Here is a 22922-nt window from a genome sequence, read left to right on the forward strand (position 1 = left end):
TCATGTCTCATAATTCATGATTGTTTTCCCAGAATTAAGTGAGATATGTGCTTACCTTTGACATAAATGAATCACTGGTGGTTGAATCTATTAGAAAAGAATAAGATATGAATTAGACCCATGCCATTATTGAACAAGTGGTGGTACTTTTGTTGCACACACTACAAGCACTGCAACCTTTCAGGAGAAATCTAGCCATTATCTCAAGATTCGTCTTTAAAATCAGGAAAACAACTACAACTGTTTTCTCTGCTTTCAGTAGCAAAAAAGGCTAGAATTTGCCTGTAACATTGGCAAGGCAGAGGGGTTATGGTCATTGGTGAAAATTAAGACTGTTTGAAAGAAAATGAATGGGTTAATCCAATCCAATAGAATCAAATATTTAAAAATATAAAGAAAAATGAGAAAATATAATATCAAAAATATAGAAAGTCAATAGAAGTACTAAACACAGAAAAACAAGGAGAAGAGCTGTTCCTACCGAAGAAGCTGATCCACTGTCTCAGCTAGGGGGAAGAAGTGTGGAAAGGTCCAGAAAGAGAAATTGAGAAAAAGTGGGAAACATCATGAGCATTCACAGGTAGAAACATAACAGCTGGGGAAATAGTACAGAGATCTACAGGGAAGTAAAGACACTGAGTCGACTTAATAAGTCCACTGACTTATAGCATTAGGAATACAGAACATGAAGCTAGGTTAGTTAGTTAGTTAGTTAGTTAGTTAGTAAGTTCAGTATTAGGGGTTTTAATTCGTATTAGTAATCCTCATGCCAAGCTCTTTTCCTTGAGCTGTACTATAGACTGTTTCTTGTGTTCCTTTGAGATAAATATGCACTAGCAAAGAAATGCTTCCAAGTCAGGTCATACGACAAAGCTTTCCCATAAGACCCAGATAGGAAGATTTATTGGGTTTCCATAAGAGGCGCAAGGCTATCTGCTTATGTTTATTTGCTCTAAACTTGAAATATAAAATACATGTGCTTAAAATAATCTCTGTGCTGTTGATGTCGATGTTGTTTTGAGTTCCTTATATTTTGAATTCCTTTGTTGAAAGACTTTTGTCTTACTAAAAAACTTAATGTGATTTAGCCTATTATTAGATTAAGATGTGATATGTAAGACACTGGGATGGAATGGGAATGTTGCATGGGAAATTCCAAGTAGTCCCTCAGTTTGTCCAGGAGGGTAATTATTGTGTGACTGGTCAATCTGTATCTTTTAACAATTTCTTGTTGGGACAGTTGAAATAATCTATGTTAGCAAATATTCTTTCAGAGTGCTGTTTAAGGGTGGTGCCTATCTAGCTGCAAAAACTGATGCCACTGTTGACGGAAGTCATCCCCCCAAAATCTGTTTTTTAAGCCACTGCAAACTGATGGCAGCAGTGGAGAATTTTCTCTGCAAAAACCAAGCAGAGCACAAAATTAACTTAAGTTCACATCTCCTCCTTTGTGTGATTCTACCTTAAATGCACATGGAATGAGGAGTTGACAAGTTTAATAAGTTTCTTTATTAAATTTATTTGGCATGTCGACTGGTGCTGTGAGCTGCACGACTTTAATGACAGAGAGAGAGACATCGACTGAAGGCAGAGAGAAGGCAGCTCACAGAGCACCAGTCGACATGCCAAACTGGGGATTTGAGCTGTGTCATCTGTTGTTAGTTGACTTTCAATTTCTATGCATAGGCCCCATCGAGCACATAAGCTCTAGTGAGCTGCAAGCCATAAGCAATATGTCACTACAGGGAGTCTCAGTCGCTGTAACTAGGAGACCACTGGAAAGTGACTGGGAGCTCCATCACTGGGAGGCAGTCAGAGACAGTGCTTAAAAAGGAGATATGCACCACAACCAGCCACCAGAAATTGTGCAGAAACAGCATAGCAGAACAAGAGAAACAGCAATCCAGGAGGGCTGGCCACAGACAGTATATGGCTGGTTGAATCCACCTGGTAGTTTTATTTTAAGTTTTGATCTAGTCTTGTTCCTGAGCTAGTAATGAGTTAATCAGATAGATAAACAGAATCCGTCGTAGTGAACATGAATGACTCCATTGGTGGATTACGACTCACCTGATGCCTCTCCTGGCATGCCCGATCTGCCGATGTTGGACAGCAGATGGTCGATGTTGGGTGCAGGCTGCATGTCCCGCTTATCCTCCAGAGCCTACACACACACACACACACACACACACACACACACACACACACACACACACACACACACACACACACACACACACACACACACACACACACACACACACACACACACACACACACACACACACACACACACCCAGAAGAACCCAAAATAAAAGAAAAGATGAGGATATCTGAGTCAGATGGACCTCAGGTGGGGTGTCCTGTGCTTTTGGCCTCTGACTAGATAAGTGCCCTTTTTGCAAGACATTCTTTTTCTATTTCTTTTTCTAATTTTATATTTTAGTTTTTAAGTTATGGCATCAATTCCCAATTAAAAGCGTGCTGTAATGGCCAACAACTACATCTGAGTTCTAATTCTGCGAGACGCATGAGCCCCTGCTGGCTTCTTCGGCTTCCCTCGTCACAGCCACCAGTTAATGTACGCAAACTGAGCCCTCAAAGCAGGGCTAGCTGAACTGTCATCATTGTGAACAATCAGGTAAGAAAAGTGTTTGCCCTAAGCCTTGGCATTATTTAAAGAATTGTGAAATTTAATTACTACTACAACATCTTAATACAGGCAGACTAACTTAGGCAAAAAGCCCTCCATTTATCTTAACAACAAGATGAGGTCAAATCCTGATTTTATACCCACAACATCATCTGACAAAATCACCAAAAACATTCTTATAAAGTGGTTGCTCAGATAGAAAGCTAGAAGCAACAGAATATATTTCTCTTTTTTCCATTTGCTGGTGTTTCTGTTATTTACACTGGTTTACACACTATTCAGATCTGTTCTTTAGATCTTTAGCTTAGCAGTTACAGAAGCCTTCTCTTTCTCCCTCCCACTGTCATGCTCTCTCTTATTTGGGGTATTAAAGGAGGCAGACTCCTTTAATAATAATAGTACACATAATTAAAGTAGTTTATTTATTGTAATGGAGGCAAGGCTCAGGGCTTAGTTAACTGCAAGAGCTACTATTTACCTTTAATATTATTAAATTGTTGCCAAATGACAAATTGCCCATTAAAATTTGTTGGGCCACTGACATTTATAGTCTGGTGAGTCTTACAGTTGTAATGCATCTGTAAGATGCCAAATAAACATATTCATATACATATTATCATGCATGAAATTGATTTTTCTCATTTAGCAATTGCAGCATAATGCTTCCTTCACCTCTGTACAGAGAACGCATATAGCCTACTTGTTGCAAATGAACACAGGCCTACATTGTTGTTTGGAGGGTAGATTGATTGGTTTATCATTATATTTATTTACAAACAGCTTTTTCAATTGTGTGTAAAGATTTGTTGATATTTTTTCAAACCACAAGCAAACATACCATATGTGTGAAAACATTCTAAAGCATGCACAGTGTGGCATTGTTTTCTTTGTTGTTGCCTGTTCTTTTAAGAAATGTAGAAATAGACAATGTTAAAGGGTATTTTCTCATTCATTTTTTTGAAATCTGTATTATCTGCATCTGCAACATCTGCATAAGTGTATGGGTATTGAATAATAAAAAACTCTATTTATGTAATGTAACTTTATTTTTCTATAAATAATGAGAGGGATGCCCTTTTCTTTTCCTTGAGCACCTGCCCCCCCAGAATAAGCACAGCCCTGAACTGAGTTCAAACAATTGTAAAAATTGTATTCATGATATACCATGACATACCTCTTCCTTATCAAGCTCTCCATCACTGAAGAACCAGTCATGCTGTTGCAGAAACAAAACACAGTGTCACTACATACTGTCAACACAAAATATACGACCGGCTAGTTAAAATAGTACAGTATTAGTGCTGGTTCTTACATGTAGGATAAGTGTCTCCACTATTTTGTAGCGGTCAGGCATGTGAGTGACCATGTCAGTCATGTTGTCCTCTGATGTCCTCACCAGAGTGGGACCAAACACCAAAGCCAAGTTTCTTGGCTCCATCTGAAAATACAGTACACAATATCAAAATGATGTCATGTGTGCCCACAGTTTGTACAAACTCAAAAACCAAACTGCTAATTAGAGATGGTTAGATTGCCTTATTCTTTTCAGAGTGATCTGCCACCCTCTTGAGATGGCCCACCAGGAACTTGAGGGTGTGGTAATAGTGATCAGGGAGGTCATGGATCTGGATAACGAAGAGAGAGAAGCAAGAAATTGGTGAAGTAAAAGAAGTTTTCAAAATGAAACAGAATTTATAACAAACATTCATCGATCTGTACTCTGCTGCCATTTGACATATACCAGTTTCTTCATGGTTTTCAGTCTGTCCTTTGCATCTTCTATCCGGTTGGCATCAATGAAATCATTGTATTTGTCTGTTGGCAGAGAATGTGTCTATGACTATTTCAGCGTTAAGTACAATTTTCACATGAAAACAACACAGAGTGACTTCAGCTGACATCGGATTTTTGAAGAGAAAGAAAGAAACACTATACACATTCATTATGATCGTGCTACACTTCATGACAAAGAAATAACTGGCCTCACCATCAGTAAACAGAGGCTCAGGCAGTTTTCGGAAGAATGATTTAAGTAGGCTGCTGATTACATTCAGGTCCTGCCATCTCTGTGGAGACAGACGGAGGGAGGGTTTAGTATTTCTGGTGTTAAATTGTAAAAATGACATCCCTAATCTAACAAATTGATTCCTGGTGTTTAAGTAAAATCACAGCCTTTGTCAGTTATAATTCAAACCAAGACATACAAGACAGTTCATTATAAACTGGGTAATTAAGTCAAACCCATTTCCGTTCATTTAAATAACATGTCCTCTGCACCTCTTCAGCAGTGTTGATGTCCATGCCTTTGTTGAGATGCTCCTGAAGGTTGGACACCATGGCATTATTCCCAGGCACCCGGTAGATGCCGGTGTACTCCAGACCAGTTGCCTCCACCACACCACAGCACATCTCCACTATCAGAGGAACAAACTGCAGAGAGAGGGTAAAACGAGGCCAGAGGTATGGTCAATAAGAAGGAAGAGAGGGGAGTAGATGGAGGCAGAGAGAAGTAAGGGGAGAGGGATGAAGAAGAGAATAAAGATCAGAGGTCAGAGCTTAGACTGTTTTGTTCCTTTTTTTCATTTAAGTCAGCCGACAAAAACATCAGTCTGATAAATCTAATTGACTAAGGTGTGTAATCTGAACATTGGGATATGTCATATCATATTTAGATAGTAACACTTAACAGCAGCAATCATTTCAAATTGCCTTTTATCAAACTTGGTTGAATTTCTTTACAAAATCATGTTAAGAATTCTTAATCTATCTTCATCAAATAACGATATACTGGAAGGTTAAGATTAATTTAAGATATCAGTGATTAAAAAAGGAAAAGTTCAACATTTTGTGAAACAATCTTATGCTTTTTTCTGAGTGGAATGACAGCAGTGATACCAATCTTGCGTGTGTATTTTTGCTGGGGTTGGAATGTGGTACTTCTCTCTTACTATGGTTACAGTAGTATAAAAGGCCATGTTCTAAATCAAACAGGAAGACTGTTTTATGTAAAAAAAATACTGAAACTGATGAGAAAACTCACATTCATTCATTGAATTTGTATTTAAAAAAAGAGAAAATACAAATGGCCTCGTTTATTCCAAGTGTTTCTTGGTATAAAACAGTATAACTTGAAAGATCGAATATAGAAAACTAAAAGGAAACCTTGACCCCTATCAACTATGTTGTTCGTCTTATCATTTTATTCAGACAAAGTAGAAATCATGTTATGATATTAATGTTATCAATGTGCTATGAATCATGTTGTTTACTTTATGGTTGACAGCAGGCTGACAGTCCTCCAGTCGCACACCAAAAGCCTTTGGACTGCCTGTCTTCTTGGCTTTCTTCATGATGTTGATTCCCCACAGGGCCTTGTTTTCATCTGAGTGCAATCGACACAATTGAATATTGGTTTTGCTTCACAAATTTAATGATAAAGCAAAAAATAAATTTTTACCGCAGGGTGGTACCACAGGATAGTCATTCATCCTCCATTTAATGTTCACAATGTATACAATACACAAAACTAAAACCTACTGTGTGTAGATCATTTCCTAATGCTTATTTTGCTCCTACTAAACCAATTTATTATACATACAAAAAGGTCACATACAAATAATACACAAATAATGAAAATTGTTTTGCAGAACACAGAACGCTATATAGTCATAGTCTACCACCATTGAATAAGACAACCTAAAAATATAGTCCTTGTGAGTTGTTGTATACACGAGAATTACATAGATTACATAGATTATTTATCAGTAAATTCAGTATTTTAATTTAACATTTTAATATTCACAAAGATGTGAAGTTGCAGTAAACACAGCTGAGGCTGATGGGAAAGTCACTAGTTTTGCAGGCATTTGGTCATTAAGTATGGGACAAGTTGAAATTCTCACCTATTGGTGATGCTAGATGAAAATGCAAAGGATCTAAGGAACCATGAATGTATGACAAACTTTCATGACTATCCATCCCATAGTTGTTCAAATATTTCAGTGTGGACCAAAGTGATGAACTTACCAAAAACCATGTTGCTAGCATCATTACAAAGCAACATACATTTAAGTGCATTAACTTTGCTGCCTTTAACCAGCAGTTGCCAGTTTGTTGTATGTTGGTGAGCCATGTTTTTACCCACCAGTTCTGGAGGCACGGTTTACTGAGGTGTTGTCAGTCTTAGCCAGGAGGAAGGGAGGCATCATACGGTGGACTCTGGGAGAGGAATCCGGCTTGTTACCTGTCAGACTGCACCGAGAGAAACAAAGAAATCAGGTGTTAAAGGAATTCAGGAATGCAATTGTCTCTGTATAATGACCTAAGTTTTATTTGAAAAAAAAGAAACATGGCTGCCTTGTTATTCTTTCTTTTTGGAAAATGCAGTTCAATTTATTGTATCAGACAAGCTTATAGCCCAGGGCTAGAGAAACGCCTGATTACACAAAGGGTAAGGGACAGACTTTAAATAAAATCCACCATTCTGACCTGTGTTTTCTGTAATCATTCAGCTTCTTATTGATGAGAGCTTGTCTTGAGAAACCAATCTCCTAGAACAAATGAACAATATGAATTAGTTCAGAATGTGTGTGTTTGTATAAACTGTTAAGACTAACTAGGTATGAAGATCTAACCTCATTGTCAGTCTTGCTGTTCTCCCTGATAACCCTGATCCAGGCCAGCATATCGTCCCTGTCCTCGGCCTGCAGCAAGTACTCACAGAAGTCTTGTGTTGTGAGCCTCAGGGTGTGCTTACGCTTGGTTTCACTGTAGGCAATGTCGATCAGGCAGCCACGGATGCTGATTGGGGGGTGCTCATCCTGACTAGGCCCCGCCCCTGCCCCATGAAGGACTGCCTCTCGTTTGTCCTTGTAGAGGAAGAGCAAATTGGAACGGAGCACAGAGAAGACGCGTTTCCATGGCCGCATGCCACTACCAATTTTCTACAACAAGAAGAGACAGAAACAGGAACATAACCTTTAACACAAATTTAAGTGTAATTTGCTGGATTAAATGGTTATATATGGTAGCTCTCTACCGTTATTAACTCTTCCCTAAATCTCTCACTCAAACAACAACAACAACAACAACAACTGTCCTATCATAACAATGTTAGAAAATGTGACAGAGCAGGACTGTCAAGGTTTGGATTTTTCCACATGGCAAATCACTGGTCACTGGATTTGAACAACATCAGTAGGTCTAAATTTCTTTTCTTCCTTACAAACTTTACGTTAGAAAAAAATAACTGATATTAGATTTTATTCTATAGCACTGCACTATAATAACCTGGGTTAACTAACTACTACTTGCCGCATTTTGCAACATTACATAGCACTGAGTTAGTAGGTAGGGCTGTCAAACGATTCATTTTTTTTCTTAATCGCATGTTTTATCATGCGATTAAAATTCTGTCATTTTACATTTCAAAACTGTTTTCTTTTGCTTGACAACACATAAGTCAGTCTGTCTGAACTACAAGCTAACGTTAGCATATCTGACGTGTAATTATGAAGATGTCTGTCTTTATTTATCAATAGACGAGCTCTGGGTAAGTAACATTTTTATTTTCCTACTCATTCGATCCTCACCAACGACAATTCAGGCATTGGATTTAAACACTTCAGGTCTCCCGACAAGCCCCTTTATGCAGAACGGAACGGTCCCCCTTTTGCTTCCAAAGTCATGACTTGCCATGAAGTAACTTGCTCCGCCATGTAAAATCTTTGTAGGAAGTTTCTGAGGCAGCTTGACAACAAGTAATGGTCAAAAATAATAGCGATTAACATGTTAATGCTGACATGTTAATCGCAGTTAATAATATTAGTAAGATATTATTTTAGTCAGCCAACATACCTGGAATAGAATATTATGTGAATGTAAAATATGAAGAGATGTAAATATTCTGGGTATATATACAGGTTCTGACCTCACTACAACTTTGAGTTAGTCCCCTTCATAGGAACATAGGCTCAGTGCCTTTTGGTGGATGCTGGGATGGAGGTGGGGCTTTTTAAATGCTGCATGAACAGCACAGCACAGCATTCAGCTGTCAGGTAAGCAGTGTGGCAGCACTGAGTGGACACATGCTCAGCAATGAGCAGAGCATAGTGTTGCTTAGTGAAGGGTCGATGAGCTTGCAGAGTGTTGTACCTTTCCCTTCTCTGTGAGGATCTGTTTGTAGTATAGCCAGCCCTCCTTGCGAACATCACTGAAAGTGATAGTTCCTAGGTCAGAGGTGGAGTGGCGCTTGGACTGGGCCTCCTCCTGAACTCGCAGGCTCTCCAGGGACTGAAATACAATGTATGGGTATTAAGGCATTCAAAGTGGACAGTTTACTTGGTTGCTGGAAAATCAACAAAATAGAATAGAAGTACAGTATACAACAAAACTGCGTACACTTCTTTACAATATCACTTAAATGTTCAGTGATTCTAAATTGTTCCATCTTACTATACTGGTAATATTTTTAAGTTGTTATTTTAAAATGCATGGTATATGATCTTGTGTTTGATTAAAAACAAACAGTTTGTACACATTAAAAAATACAGATCCCAAAGTACAACATCAATGCAACATAAGTCAGTTTACCTGTGATCACTGCAACAAAATTGATGACACTTGAGATTACCAATCAAGGCTAATTTCATGAACAAGGTCATAAAAAAAATCAACTCATCAACTCAGCTTCTTTAGTTTTTGGTTTGGGTCGTGTCTAAACATGGTTCCACATGAAACAACTGTCTGAACAATAAGAAACAAATAAAACAAATAAAGACGGCACAAGGATTATCTATCTATCTATCTATCTATCTATCTATCTATCTATCTATCTATCTATCAGTGACTGCTCAGACAATGTGAAGGATACTGCATAAAGTTGACCTCTACAAACAGCATCTAGGAAGAAAATCATTGCTGACAAAATGGCACACAACTGCAGATTAAACTTTGCCCAAGAACATGAAAAAAAGCTGATGAATGTTTGCAGCACATATTGGTCAAATGAAACCAAAATCAATTAGTTTGGATCAGATGTGGCCAAGCATGTTTGATGTGGACCAGTGACTGCACAGTCCTGACTGTGAAACATGGAAGTTGGAGCGTGCTGATATGGGGCTGCATGAGTGCAAAAGGTGTAGGTTAGATGACATTTATAGATGGCACTCTGAATGCAGGTTTGTGGCCTAATACTGAAAGAAAAGACAACTCCCAGTCTTTAGAAACTTTCAACATCCCAATCACACCGAAAATCACAGGAGTTTGCAAAGAAGAATTCAGCAAAAACTACTCCACGTCCGTACTGAGTTAAATCTAATAGAAAACAGAGAGCAACAAGAAAGCAGCTGAAAAGAATCCTCTGTGGAGAACTGTTTTTCAGTATAGATCTTTTTATATACAATCCTGTTTCCAAAAAAGTTGGGACACTGTATAAAATGTTAATAAAAACAGAATGCGTTGATGTGCAAATCATTTAAACCCATATTTAATTGGAAATAGAACATAGACAACATATCAAATGTTGAAATGCTGAAATTTTATTGTTTTATGAATATCCTCAATTTGAATTTGATTCCAGCAACACATTTCAAAAAGTTGGGACAGGGGCAACAAAAGACTGGAAAAGTTGTGTAATGCTAACAAACAAAAAAAAAAAAACCAACTGGTTGAATATCTCACAATTAATTAGGTTAACTGGCAACAGGTCAGTAGATGATTGGGTGTAAAAAGTCCCTCCAGAGAGGCAGAGTCTCTGTGCAGCATAGATGGGGAGAGGCTCACCACTCTGTGAAAGACTGCATGGGCAAATAGCGCAACAATTGAAGAATAATGTTATTCAATGTAAAATAGCAAAGAATTCAGGAATTTCAGCATCTACAGTTCATAATATCATTAAAAGATTCAGAGAATCCGGAGAAATCTCTGTAGGCAAGGGACAAGGCCGAAAACCCATATTGGATGGCCATGATCTTTGGGTCCTCAGACAGCTCTGCATTAAAAACAGACATGATTCTACAGTGGAAATCACTGCATGGGCTCAGGAACACTTCTGAAAACCATTGTCTGTGAATACAGTTCATTGCTGCATCCACAAATGCAGGTTGAAACTCTGCCATGCAAAGAAGAAACCATATCAAAACATGATCCAGAAGTGTGTGGGCGTGCATTACTGCCCATGGCTTCGGTAGCTTGCACATCTGGGAAGGCACCATTAATGCTGAACAATATATACAGGTTTTGCTGCCATGCAGACATCTTTTTTAAAAGACGGCCTTGCATATTTCAGCAAGACAATTTCAAACTGCATTCTGTGCATATTACAACAGCATGGCTCCATAGTAGAAGAGTCCGGATGCTAAATTGGCCTGCCTGCAGTCCAGACCTGTGACTCATTAAAAACTTTTGGCACATCATGAAATGAAAAATACGACAAAGGAGACACTGAACTGTTGAGCAGTTGAAATCCTTTATCAGGCAAGAATGGGACAACATTTCACTTTCAAAACTCCAGCAACTGATCTCCTCAGTTCCCAAACGTTTACAGAATGTTGTTAAAAGAAGAGATGATACAACACAGTGGTAAACATGCCCCTGTCCCAACTTTTTTTAAATGGTTGCTGGCATCAAATTCAAATTGAGCACATATTTTTCATAAAAGAATAACATTTCTCTGTTTCAACATTTAATATGTTGTCTTAAATATGGGTGTACGTACGTAAGTGTACATGTGGTCCAGTCTAATGATTACAACAACTCACCCCATCAGTGAAGAAACTCTTGACCCTTTTTGGCAGTTTGCTGTGGAATAGAAAGCACACAAGTTACAACAATAGCATGTCTAGAGTGTACCTACTGTAAAGTAAATCCACTTCTAAATGATGTTTGTCATTGTAATGTTGGGATATGTATACCTTTATATTTCTGAGACTATATCAGGGTGGGTGTCAGTGTCTCCTTAATCTTTATCTTATCTGTCAGATAGGCCCCAGTTTGTCCAGCTGGGTTCCCTGTCTGATGTGGTGGTTAGTAACGCAGGAGTGTCACAGGGGCTTGTGACTTCCTATTTCTATTCACTTGGTTCACATCTGATTTCCAGTACAACTCAGACTTGTGCCACAAGTTCTCTGTGGACTCTGCAATAGTGAGGTATATTAAAGATGGGCATGAGTTGGACTAAAGGGAACTGGTGGCTAACTTTGTGAAGTGGAAAAGTGGGAAGCATCTGATCATCAATGTGAACAAGAACAAGGAGATGGTGGGTGACAATAGTTGTGTAGCTAGCTGGACAGCAAGCAAAGTCAGGGACCTAGGCATACTAATCCCTGGCATTTTAAAAAAATGTAGCTTGTCTCGTAAGTCAAGCCTGGGTGACTTACGACAAGACACGACTTACGAGAAGACACGACCTTCTTCCCTGAAGGCGTTGAGCCCCTCATCACAGGACTTGGATCTCTCAGTGGTGATTGCCAGCAGGTAAGAGGAGCGACGACTTTTAATACTACCTGAGGAGACAAAAGACAAGCCAGAGACGAAAAGAGGGAAGGAGATCAACACAGAGGGTTAAAAACATGCAATGTATGGTATTGAGATAAACATACAAGAAGATGAGTTACTGGTTTTCTGTTTCAAACTGTGAGTGATTAATATAACATTAGCCATTTGGATGGAGGAAAGCATTAAGAATACATACTACATATTACAGGAATACCTTGACATTTTACATGGTAACAGCATGCAATGACACTTTGCTGTCAAGTGTTTGAAATGAAAAAGATAATTTTCCTCCAAAGTAGCAAGTATAAGGTGAAGAAAATATCCTGAACTCTAACATATCATTTTGATGACATACAATGAGAGAAGTAATCTATGAGAGAAACAACCAATCATAGAGTTTAAAATGTTGTTGGTTGCACAACAACCAGCATACATAAGATAAGGAATATGATTTGCTGATTCATATGAAATCATGTCACTTTTAGACAGCTATGATGACTTTGTTCCCAACTGCAATAACCAAGCATTGTAGATCTATCACAATGAGTCTGGTCTAGACCTGCTCTACTGGAAAAGTGCACTAAGATAAAATTGACTTGACATGAATTTGTTCCAGCTCTTATTTGCATTACTGCTTAGCTGCTGTTGGCTTCAGCAACAGCAGCTAAGGCTCATAGTTATATTAGTATTTAAAGCCATCTGCTACACCCAACTGAGGACTTTTTTTTTCCAAACAATGGCAAGAATTCCTTAATTGTAAATGGCATTGCACCAATTTAAGATGACTACTTGGCTAAGGCTAGACAAATACATCAGTGTGCCAAAGGCACAAGTGCTTGTGATGTTGACCCCAAAACACTGGCAGTGAGGTTTTGCAGTACCTATTCAAATGAACAGAAGAACATACTGTATATTGGTCTACCCCTCTCTAAAGACTTTCAGAATTTAGAATGGGTGAGTGAGACCCACTGCAGTCTTGAGAATGAAGTTGGACAAACGAGGAGATGGAGGAGAGGGTGGGGGAGAAAGAGGTGGAAGTGAGGGTGGCCATAGTGGAGGCCTGTGAACTGGACACCACAGAGCAGGCTGGTACATAGCAGGCCTGTAGGTCAATACTAGGACTTATAGGCTCATCTGCAAGGCCATCATCACAGGTGAGCAACAAGGGGTAAGAGATAAGGGATTAAATACTGACAGGACAAAACAGAGTTTCCTGAGGTAGGGCTTTGTTTGTTAAAAGATCTGTCTGAAGCAGAGCTACTCTGGAGGCAGATATATCTCTAATGAAGCAGAATTCCAGTTTTTCACAGGAACATTTTTTCTGTCCATCTATCTATCTATCTATCTATCTATCTATCTATCTATCTATCTATCTATCTATCTATCTATCTATCACATCATTATCTTAAGACCATGATTGAGAGCATCTGAATGTGAAAAACTGTTCACATCTGTCAGCTTGTTGTACCCACCCACAGATACCAGATATTTCTGACAGCTATGATATATCTCACTTGGTCAGAAGAACTATAGAAAAAGGGGAGAAAATGTTTACCGCAAATTGAAACCATGTGAGTGCAGGGATGGACACTAGGATCAGGTGTATTGCTAGTTGGGCAGCAAGCATAGTCAGGGACCTAGGCTTATCAATTCCTGGCATTGTAGGCTGAGTCTAGGGACATGGAATATCACTTCTCTGTTGGGAAGGAAGTTGATGCAGGAGGTGAGCATCAGAGAGTACAACTACTTATAGTTGGTCTCACCTCCACACAGCACTAGTTCTTGAACCAAACTTCTGGAGAGGGGCTGGACTTCCAGAGTTTACAGGCACTGGGCAGTGTCAAAAGCCACTGGCTGAGCGCTGCTGTGTTTAAGAACTGGAGGGTTGCCTCTATGTAAACTTGAGGCACTGAGAGTAAGGCTCTGACTGGTCTTTCTGCCTATGCACCAAACAGCAGTTAAGAGTATCCAGCCTCTCTAAGTGGTGGTCCCGGACAGTCTACCAGCTAGGGACTAGCTCTGTTGGGGGACCTCAGTGCTTAGATGGGCAACAATAAAGGGATTCTGTCGGAGGCTGACTGGGGGGAATGGCCTGCCTGGTCTGAACCCAAATGTTTTGTTATTGGACCTCTGTGCTAGCCATGGTTTGGCCATAACAAATGATTCTTGGTACAAGAACACCTTTGGCCAAAGATCAATGATCGATGGGAGGAGGAGGAGAGTGTTTGGTTTGTGAACCTCAGTGCTTCTCTGCTCAGTTTACTGTCTCACTAATGTCAGTTCCATAGCAATAAGGTTTGCTCATAATAGTTATTATAATAGTTATATGCTCATAATTGCATCACATATGAGGTGTATGTACTGAAATAATTAATTTTTCATTTCTAAGAGGAAGTAATGTATATGTTATTTGTAGAAATTACAAAGTTTTGCATCCAGACAGTTACAAGCTAGCTCAGTTTGAACTTGCCTGCATATTTTCTGTTTGTAGCAATAATGGTAAACTTCAACAGTTCTCCTCTATAATGATGTTAGCCTGCAAACTGGCATTATTTTGCCTGTTGGCTGAGCCTATGAGGTAATTTCTGCCTCCAGAGCAGCTCTGTTTCTAGGAAGTTTGCAAACTAAAAAAGTACAAAAATAATGGACAGGTACAGGTCCAAAGATGGACTAGATCAGGAAGTGCTCATCAACACAACAAAACTAAATGTACTGAGGGTACATTTATTATGTTTGACATGTATAGGACATAAGCTGACAGGAATAAACACGAAAATGGTGTACAGGATAGAGACACAGAAAGAAAACATTTCCAAAAGTTCACCTAAATTAAGTGAAATGTAGAAGAGCTCTTAAGCAACAGACAACATAATACTTTATACAAAATAAAACTACACTAAATGTGCCTGTTAATGACTGCAAATGCCACAAATGTGTTTTGTGTAATTTTTAAGAGACAGTGGAATCTCATTTGCAGACTGACATTTTTGACTTTTACACTACTTGTAGAATAATAAACCAATGAATGTAGAACTATATTATGATGTACTGCATTAACAGGCCATTTCTTAGCTGTACAAAGTCAGTTGCTGCAGAGGAAAGCTCACTAACCTATGAAGGGAATAGAAGACAAAGACTCATAGGCATACTGTGCCAGGCTACCATTGGTCCTGCGGTTTGGGCCAGGTCCCACAGAGACAGGAGAGGGGGTCCTTGGTGAAGGTGTCAAACCAGGGGGCTTGGGGGACTCCACATGTGTTGTGTAGTGGGGATGTCGAAGAGTCTGAATAGCAATCCGGCAGCCTGAAGGAGGCTTCTGCCTAAGGACCACCTCTTGATTTAGGGAGATAGGAGAGATGACCTCCCTGTCCTCACCCAACTGGGCTCTCTCCTCCACTGACACAGATAGAGCAGGTGTGGACTGGGGCCTGCTTACCCCACTCCCCTCAGTGTCTGCGAGGTTGCTCCTGCTGCTGGGGCTCCAGTTGAGGTGGGGGCCACTGTAGCTAGGCTCTCTGAAGGAGTGTGCCTGCTGGAGGAGGTGACCAGTTTTGTGGGAGAAAGAAGGACTGTAGCTTTTGTAACCCACTAACTCTTTCTCTTTTACTCGTCTTGTTTGGGGTTCAGCTACTTGCTGACCTGACTGCCTGCCACTGGGAGGCACTGTGGAGGTGGATGTGAGGGGGGATTTGATTGGTGTTTGGTGGTGATGCCCTCCTGAGGCTTTCTGGTCTATCTGCTTGTTGAGTTTCGTCGTTTGGGAGCTTTGTGAAGTGTGTTCATAGCGTGGTAAGACCAGTGCAGAGGCTTGTGCCAGTGTTTCCACAGAACGCCCATAGTTGTGCTCGTATTCGGCGTAGGCTGCCAGCAGGCTCTCTGAGCATGACCTGCTTCCTGGTCCTGACAAACCACCCCAGCCACCTAGCCAGTGGGAATCATGGGAAGCAGCAGCTGCCTGGTGGTGGTACAGGAGGGTTTCTCTTCGGCGTTGCTCTGACAGTGCTGTCGGGGCGCACGTAGGTCCAGGGCCAAGAGCTAACCCCAGTCCCAGCTCCACTAAACGATCCTGAGAAATACTGCGGCGGCGTGGGGACATGCACTCTGCAGCTTCAGCCTGGCTGTAGTACCACTCTGACAGAGCCTGGTGGCAGAGGGTGTCCGCATGGGCGCGGGCAGGGGCCGGTAGGCTGCTTTTCCTTGGTGCAGGCAGTGTTGCAGAGGCAATGGCAGCATTGTGGTTAGCAAAGTGAAAGTCCAGCACATTGATGGCTGAAGAGGAGCGGCCACGGTGCTGCCCCGACGGGGTAAAGTGGCCACTGGAATCCTCAGGACTCTCGGGCCAGCCGGAGGTGAGGGTAGAAGCAGCATATGGGTGGTTATCCAGTGGTGAGGTGGTGGGGCCAGATCGGCACTGACAGTTGTCCAGGACACTGTGGAGGTTGTGGCTGGGCTGGGAGGGCGTGGAGCTGGGCTTTGTGAAGGGGTAAGAGCGAGGCGGCGGCTCAGGGAGGTTCTGGGCCTCACCTGAATATGGCTCATTGCCTTTCAGGTAGGCATCCTGGGAGTATGCCTGAGGACAGGAGAGGTTAGGGCACAATGTTAAAATGATAAAAGGATAAAAGAACAAAGGTGGCAGGAACAGCTAGGGCAGATCCAACATGCACCATGCAGCAATATTTCTTTCTTTTTGTCCTATAAAAGTTTAATCCTTATTGTACAACCAACACTTGAACTAACTATTTCCTTTAATAAACCTAATTCAGTTATTACTGCATTGCAAGTGTAACACTTGTGTATTATTTTATTGTCTGTTTTTCTTTACCAAATACATATTAATGTACTATTAAATCCTCCAACTGCAGCAGCACACATGTTGTCTATGACCGTGGTTTATGTTGGACAAACAAAAAGAGCTTTATATGCTGTTGGCTGACATTATGCACAGGCTTACCACAGCTCTGCAGCATCATTAAAGATCTCATCCTCTGCTAGAGGTAAGGATATCCTTAACTCACTGCTCTCTCTAAGAGGCTTATTGGATTCCCACTCTGAACACAGCTGAACCCTTTGCCATGAACGGAAAACTTAATTTGTGTCTAGGTTTCCTGTAATTTGTCACACTCGATTAATGTGTGCATTTGTAGTCTTTGTACTTTTATCCTTCTAACTTTAAGACAGGTCTTTGTCTTCTGTTTTGTTTCTGACATGATGAGCCTTCTGGTTTAAATTAATTACTTAATTTCACACACTTTCTCTAAGCTGTCACACGTGACAGATGTTTGTACTTCTACTTTTTGTACATTTCTCTTTGTAACTTTAGGTGAGGTCTGTGTTCTTGGTGTGCAGGGGCACTTGGACACTTGTGCCACTGGGACAGCAACTATGGCAACTCACACCCTTGGATTCATTATTCAGTAGGTTTGAAGCCCTATTCAACCAATTATCCACCTGGTCTGGGTTGACTACAATTGTTAGCCTTATGTCTTTGTCCGCTTTGACTCTGATGAAGACACGGTTTGCACAATTTAAGATTACTCTGTGCATTTTGTCCTATGGAAGTTTGCTGTCCTCAAGCTTAAAAAACGCCTGTTTCAGCTATATTTTGCTGGAGGCACAGAGAACCATGCATTTATTAATATTTGTAATAGTTTCTGGACAACAACATAAATAAGGTATATCAGGCTTTGATATACACACAATAGTTGTTAGTAGGGGTCAGTCAGTGTTGATTTGGCTCACATGAGATTTGTTGACAAGAAGGAAAACACGTCCCCAGCCTTATCCTTTAAAAAGTCGAATATATAGTCGACTATTTAAGGTGACCAGAAAACTGTCAACCAACAATTGCATATAATAATTATTGGCTAAATAAAAAAATTAATTAATAATCCAGTGCTTTTAGTTTTATTGAGCTCTGTTTTATTGAGCGTCCATTTATGTATTCCTTGAAACCATCTTTACAAACTAATTTTAATTTTTCCCACTGATGATTGTACAGTTCTTATTTTTCAATGCACATTTAAATTTTTCTGAGATAAACTTCAGTAAATGGATAGATGAATTATAACAGAGATACACAGCCCTTGCTATTACTTAAAAAGCCTAGATAATTGCTTTATAAGGTATTAAGGTGAAAAGAAGGAAAGAAGAGAAAATAGAAGAAAGCTCATACTCACACTTACCAGCTGCAACACATCCTCATCTTTTGGCATAATAGAGAGCTCCAGAATGTTTTCACTGAAAAAAAGATAGAAATATATGAACAAAATATATGAGAGGTCAAATGTGACCATAAAATGGGATTAATAAACACGAGTTGCCCACCTGTTTTGGATAAGTGCGATCACTTGAGAGTAGGTTTTCCCAAGAATGCTTTCCCCATTCACCTTCACCAGCCTGTCCCCTGGGAGTACACACACACACACACACACACACACACACACACACACACACAGGAAAGACTATCAACCTTTTAAGTTGAGGAAGAACATTATATGCAATTTTGCTCCCCAGAAAATCTTATCTGCTTACAACTTACATTTCTGACAACTTCCTAATTCACCTTCTTGGTTCTAGGTCATTTTATTTCATTATCAAAATCAAGGTTTGAAACTTGCTCAGTATAACGAATGCATTATAATGAAATACATTTCCACTTTGGTTTTCAGTAAAGTAACTAACTAACTAATTTTAGAGTTATGAGGGCATCAGTGATGAAAAGATTTCTCCACTCTGTTGTAAACTCATGTTGAGGTTTTTAGAGTTGTTCATCTTTCTTAGAAAGTAGTTCCACTGATACTTTTGAGATTTTCATACAAATCAAATTTACATATAAGATAATAGCCATATACTCGCACTCTAACACACGCATACAGATTCCAAAACCTGGGATGGTGACTGCAGCTATTTATTACACTACACAGGAGTCTTTTCTCAAGGCATCTTATGCTGTTTCCCTTGAGCTTGTTAAAGCAATGAAGACCTCATCAGATCAAAGTGATGATGAGTTTTTGACATTCACAAGCATGTCGAGCAAAAACTAATATAAGTGATGCAAGACCTGCCGTTGGATGAGAGTACAGATGTGATGGATGTTAGCCAGCTTCTCATCTACACACGAGCCATTGACAGTTCATTTGTAGTTCACGTAGAGTCATTAAATTGGGGTCTTTGCATGACACTACAATGGAATTATTTGCTTATCCTCTCAGGATAAGGACTACATTTTTGTGGCCCTCTCAATCATCAGAGTTACCCATTGCTGCTTTAAGTAATAAACTAGGGTGCCTGCATGAAGTGAGACAAAAAATTCCGCAAAGTACTTGCTGCTGCTGTCTGAGTTTATTTCTGTTGGCACTCATCAGAGGATGACTCAGATGAGAATATCAAAGTGTGATGACCCATATGATGTGTGAGTGTGTCTTCTACCTGTACACAGTCCAGCTTGTTGGGCAGGACCTTTTTCTTTGACACTCTTCACAAAGATAGTGTCCATTGGCTCCAAATGAGACCGTTGACAACCTGCTTAAAACATACACAAAGGCAGAGTCTCATATACAATCCAAACGCCTTTCATAGACTGAGACTTTCAGCCAAACCCACAAAGTTGAATCAGCTTCACCTACAAATATAAACAAAAGTTCCACTTACACACAGCATTTGTGCTTAATTAAACAGAATACAATTGATAAAATAGATTTGAATTAGTCCCAATGGCAAGTAAATAATATTAAAACGATTTATTCTACAAATCCAATGTCTAAACATCTGCAAACAATGTGCAGTCGATTAAGTCAGCATGAACATTTATCACTCACCTGTTCCCGTGGCATTTCCATTCTCATCATCCTGTGGGAGGGACACAAGCAGATATTACATTTTTTTTGTGTGTGAAATGGAGAAGAGGACCACAGGGGGGTGCTCCTCAGCTCATATGCGACACTAACTGACTCTTGTCTGACTGATTTACAGTATGACTGTCTCATAAAACGGTCTCACTGACTGTGTCACAAAATGTCTCTTAAACTGTCTGCCTGCCAGCCTGTCTGTCCGTCTGCCTTCCTGTCTTTCTCTCTGCCTCCCTGTCTGCCTGCCTGTCTGTCTGTCTGCTTAACTGTCTGTCTACCATCCTGCCTGCTGTCTGTCTGCCTGTCTGGCTGAGTCAGATCATTCTTGACCTGGACACAGAAAAGGCTCTCTGGACACACACTGAACTCTGCTACTAGACACTAACCTCTGTCCAGGCCACAGATGCTGCTATCATGTCTACAGGATCCATAATTGCGTGGAGCAGACACCTTACAGGCTAAATGCAACACTTAAGCTTATACGCTGTGACTAGACTCTGATTATTCTGATCAGTTTTTTGACATAGCAGCACAGAATAATTTTTCCATATGTGGTACACACACAGAACGCAGAAAGACAAATAAAACACATATGCACATACTGTCATTATGGCACAGAATTAATTTTAATAAATGGCTCAATTTAAGGTGATTGAGATGATTTAAGGTGATTGAAATCAATTTCATATCAGCATGTTAAGTATGGCACTAGAACCGGGAGGACATTAGCTGTTGTTTGTCAAGAAGTTGTTCCAGCACATAACTCCCCCTAAAACAAGACATTCTCATATCTACATTTTGGTTTTTGTACGGATTTAACAAATAAGAAATAAGTGACCCCAGCTTTGTACTTTGAACACACAGACATGAGATCAATATTGATCTTCTTTTAGAAGGTTTAGAAGAAATAAAGTTTTTGCTTACAAAATACTTACAATTTGCTTACAAGGAACACATTGGAGTGGTTAATGCCATCCTTGACATGCTCTACCAGGTCCATTCATACTTGGATGAAATTGGTGAGCAGTACCAGGGCTCCACAGGGGACTGTTCTGGCTCCATTCCTGTTCACCCTGTATACGTTGGACTTTAAATACAACTCTTGAGTCGTGCCATGTCCAGAAATACTCAGATGACACAGCTATTGTTGTGTGTATCAGGAATGAGCAGGAAGGGGGGTACAGGGATCTGACAATGCCCTTCAGTGAATGGAGCGACAAGAACTGCCTCCTTCTGAATACTTTGAGGACCAAGGAGATGGTCATTGACTTTTACAGGTCTAGGTACACCCTTCAGCCAGTCAACATTCAAGGGAAGGACACTGATGTGACATTTACCGAAAGGAGCAGAGCTGACTCTTTTTCCTTAAAAAAGCTTGGGCTGCTTAGCAGGAGGTTGGACTCACTCAGGACTGTAAGATGGACAATACCAACTACAACATTCTGGCAGTCCACAGAAGCAGCTATAGCAGCAACAAAATCTAATCTTACTGTACTGAGACTGAGAGATTCAGGAGATCTAAAATGTTCCTTGTAAGCCATCTGTGGGGGGTCTAGTTCATGTTCAACCTGTGGCCTCAGAAGCAGCTGCTCTAGGGTCTTCATGGTGTGTGATGTAGGGACACTGGTCTGTAGTAATTTATCCTCAGCCAGCTGGGCTGCACAGTCCTCAAGCAGCCTCGAGCACACACCATCCAGGCCAGCTGATTTTCCAGGATGTAGCCTCTTAGCTCCACCCTCATTTCATCCGCTGTAAAGAACAGGAGAGTTGACCCCAGTGGGGAGGGACTTGTATCTGCAGTATCAGGGTTAGCTGCAGCTGAAGCAGTGGGAGGGAGAACAGGTGAGGCTAAGTCAAACCTGTTACAGAACCAGTTGAACTCACTGCCTTGTCCACAGCACCATTTGTTGCCTGGCTGTTCTTCTCATCCTCTCAATCGTCTATATTGCATCCAGTTATGTATCGGTGTAAATGTAGTAGCCAAAATCTTACACCACCGTGATGTGATGGTGAGAGTGGGAAAGAAATTCAACCCTGTGTGGTGCTTGGATAGTGCCGATTTAAGGATTATCAGGAGAAAAAGAAGGAGAAGTCTACCCTTCCTTTGCCACAAGACCATGTGGAGTTTTGTATTGGATTGATTGAGACTGCAGATGAGAGACAAGTGACAAAACAACCAGTGCATGGTCTACCAGTGGTGGTGTGACACCTTAGACTTATCTGCTGGAACACACACACGGCACCCTAAATGACAGGCTCACAGAGAGAGCCGGTAAAGAGACTGACAGAGATTGTAAAAACTTTATGGATTTGTCCCAGTAGTCCTGATGGCCATTCTGAATGTGGACTGAATGTGATTGACCAGCATTATATTGCGGTCATTCATTGCAATTCTCTGTATGGCAGAACCTCCCAAGTATGAGCATGTAGCATCTGATAAATCTCCACAAACCAGTTTATCACAGGCCAATGTGTATCAGAATCAATGTGTGGCCATGTTCTCTCACTCTGGAGAGAGTGGGAGGAATCAGGGCCTGGGGAGGGATTGCCTGAAGCAGCTTGTGTGGCCAGACATGAGCTAGTGTGCCTATACCCAGGAGAGCATTTGGACTTAGCAGGGATTTTCTCTTGATGCAAAGAGCTCCACAGAGGCATGGTTGAAGTGTGTTCCATGATCTCTGGGTGCAGGGTTCATTCCCCTTATACCAGCCTGCCCCTGTACAACAAGTCCACACCTTTGTTCAGGAATCCCAGAGCGTGTGCTACTCTCAGGGAATGGAGGCACTCGCTGCCCCAGAGGATCAGTTTGTGTGCCAGCATGTGTAACTGATGGGAGGAACCCCAACCCCCCCAACGCCATGTGCAGGCGGCAAAGACGAATTACGAGGGAGGCAGACCACAGGGACAAGGCTTGTCAAGTGAAGCTC

At 40.7% G+C, this 22922-nt stretch overlaps 1 protein-coding gene across 7 annotated transcripts in view; it reads right to left on the reverse strand.

The window, feature by feature from the left end:
* arhgap23b (Rho GTPase activating protein 23b) overlaps positions 1-22922 on the reverse strand; it is a 74431-nt gene that overhangs the window by 1993 nt on the left and 49516 nt on the right. For 2 of the 7 annotated variants that reach the window (XM_071462212.1, XM_071462208.1), the window contains exons 3-22: positions 19966-19996; positions 19577-19672; positions 18473-18551; positions 18325-18385; positions 15260-16718; positions 12048-12156; positions 11413-11452; positions 8807-8944; positions 7288-7596; positions 7142-7203; positions 6798-6904; positions 5923-6035; positions 4931-5083; positions 4641-4719; positions 4395-4468; positions 4189-4278; positions 3966-4091; positions 3828-3869; positions 2071-2164; positions 56-87 (exon numbers count right to left, since the gene is read on the reverse strand). In XM_071462212.1, coding sequence (XP_071318313.1) covers positions 56-87; positions 2071-2164; positions 3828-3869; positions 3966-4091; positions 4189-4278; positions 4395-4468; positions 4641-4719; positions 4931-5083; positions 5923-6035; positions 6798-6904; positions 7142-7203; positions 7288-7596; positions 8807-8944; positions 11413-11452; positions 12048-12156; positions 15260-16718; positions 18325-18385; positions 18473-18551; positions 19577-19672; positions 19966-19996 — 3294 coding nt within the window. Of the gene's footprint in view, positions 1-55; positions 88-481; positions 507-2070; positions 2165-3827; positions 3870-3965; positions 4092-4188; positions 4279-4394; positions 4469-4640; positions 4720-4930; positions 5084-5922; positions 6036-6797; positions 6905-7141; positions 7204-7287; positions 7597-8806; positions 8945-11412; positions 11453-12047; positions 12157-15259; positions 16719-18324; positions 18386-18472; positions 18552-19576; positions 19673-19965; positions 19997-22922 lie in introns of all 7 variants that reach the window. The other 5 variants (XM_071462214.1, XM_071462211.1, XM_071462209.1 and 2 more) reach the window with 5 other exon arrangements.

The sequence above is a fragment of the Trachinotus anak genome, unplaced genomic scaffold, assembly GCF_046630095.1.
Source record: "Trachinotus anak isolate AG129_WGS33_773 ecotype Australia unplaced genomic scaffold, CSIRO_AGI_Tana_v1 ptg000025l, whole genome shotgun sequence".
NCBI classification, from domain to species: Eukaryota; Metazoa; Chordata; class Actinopteri; order Carangiformes; family Carangidae; genus Trachinotus; species Trachinotus anak.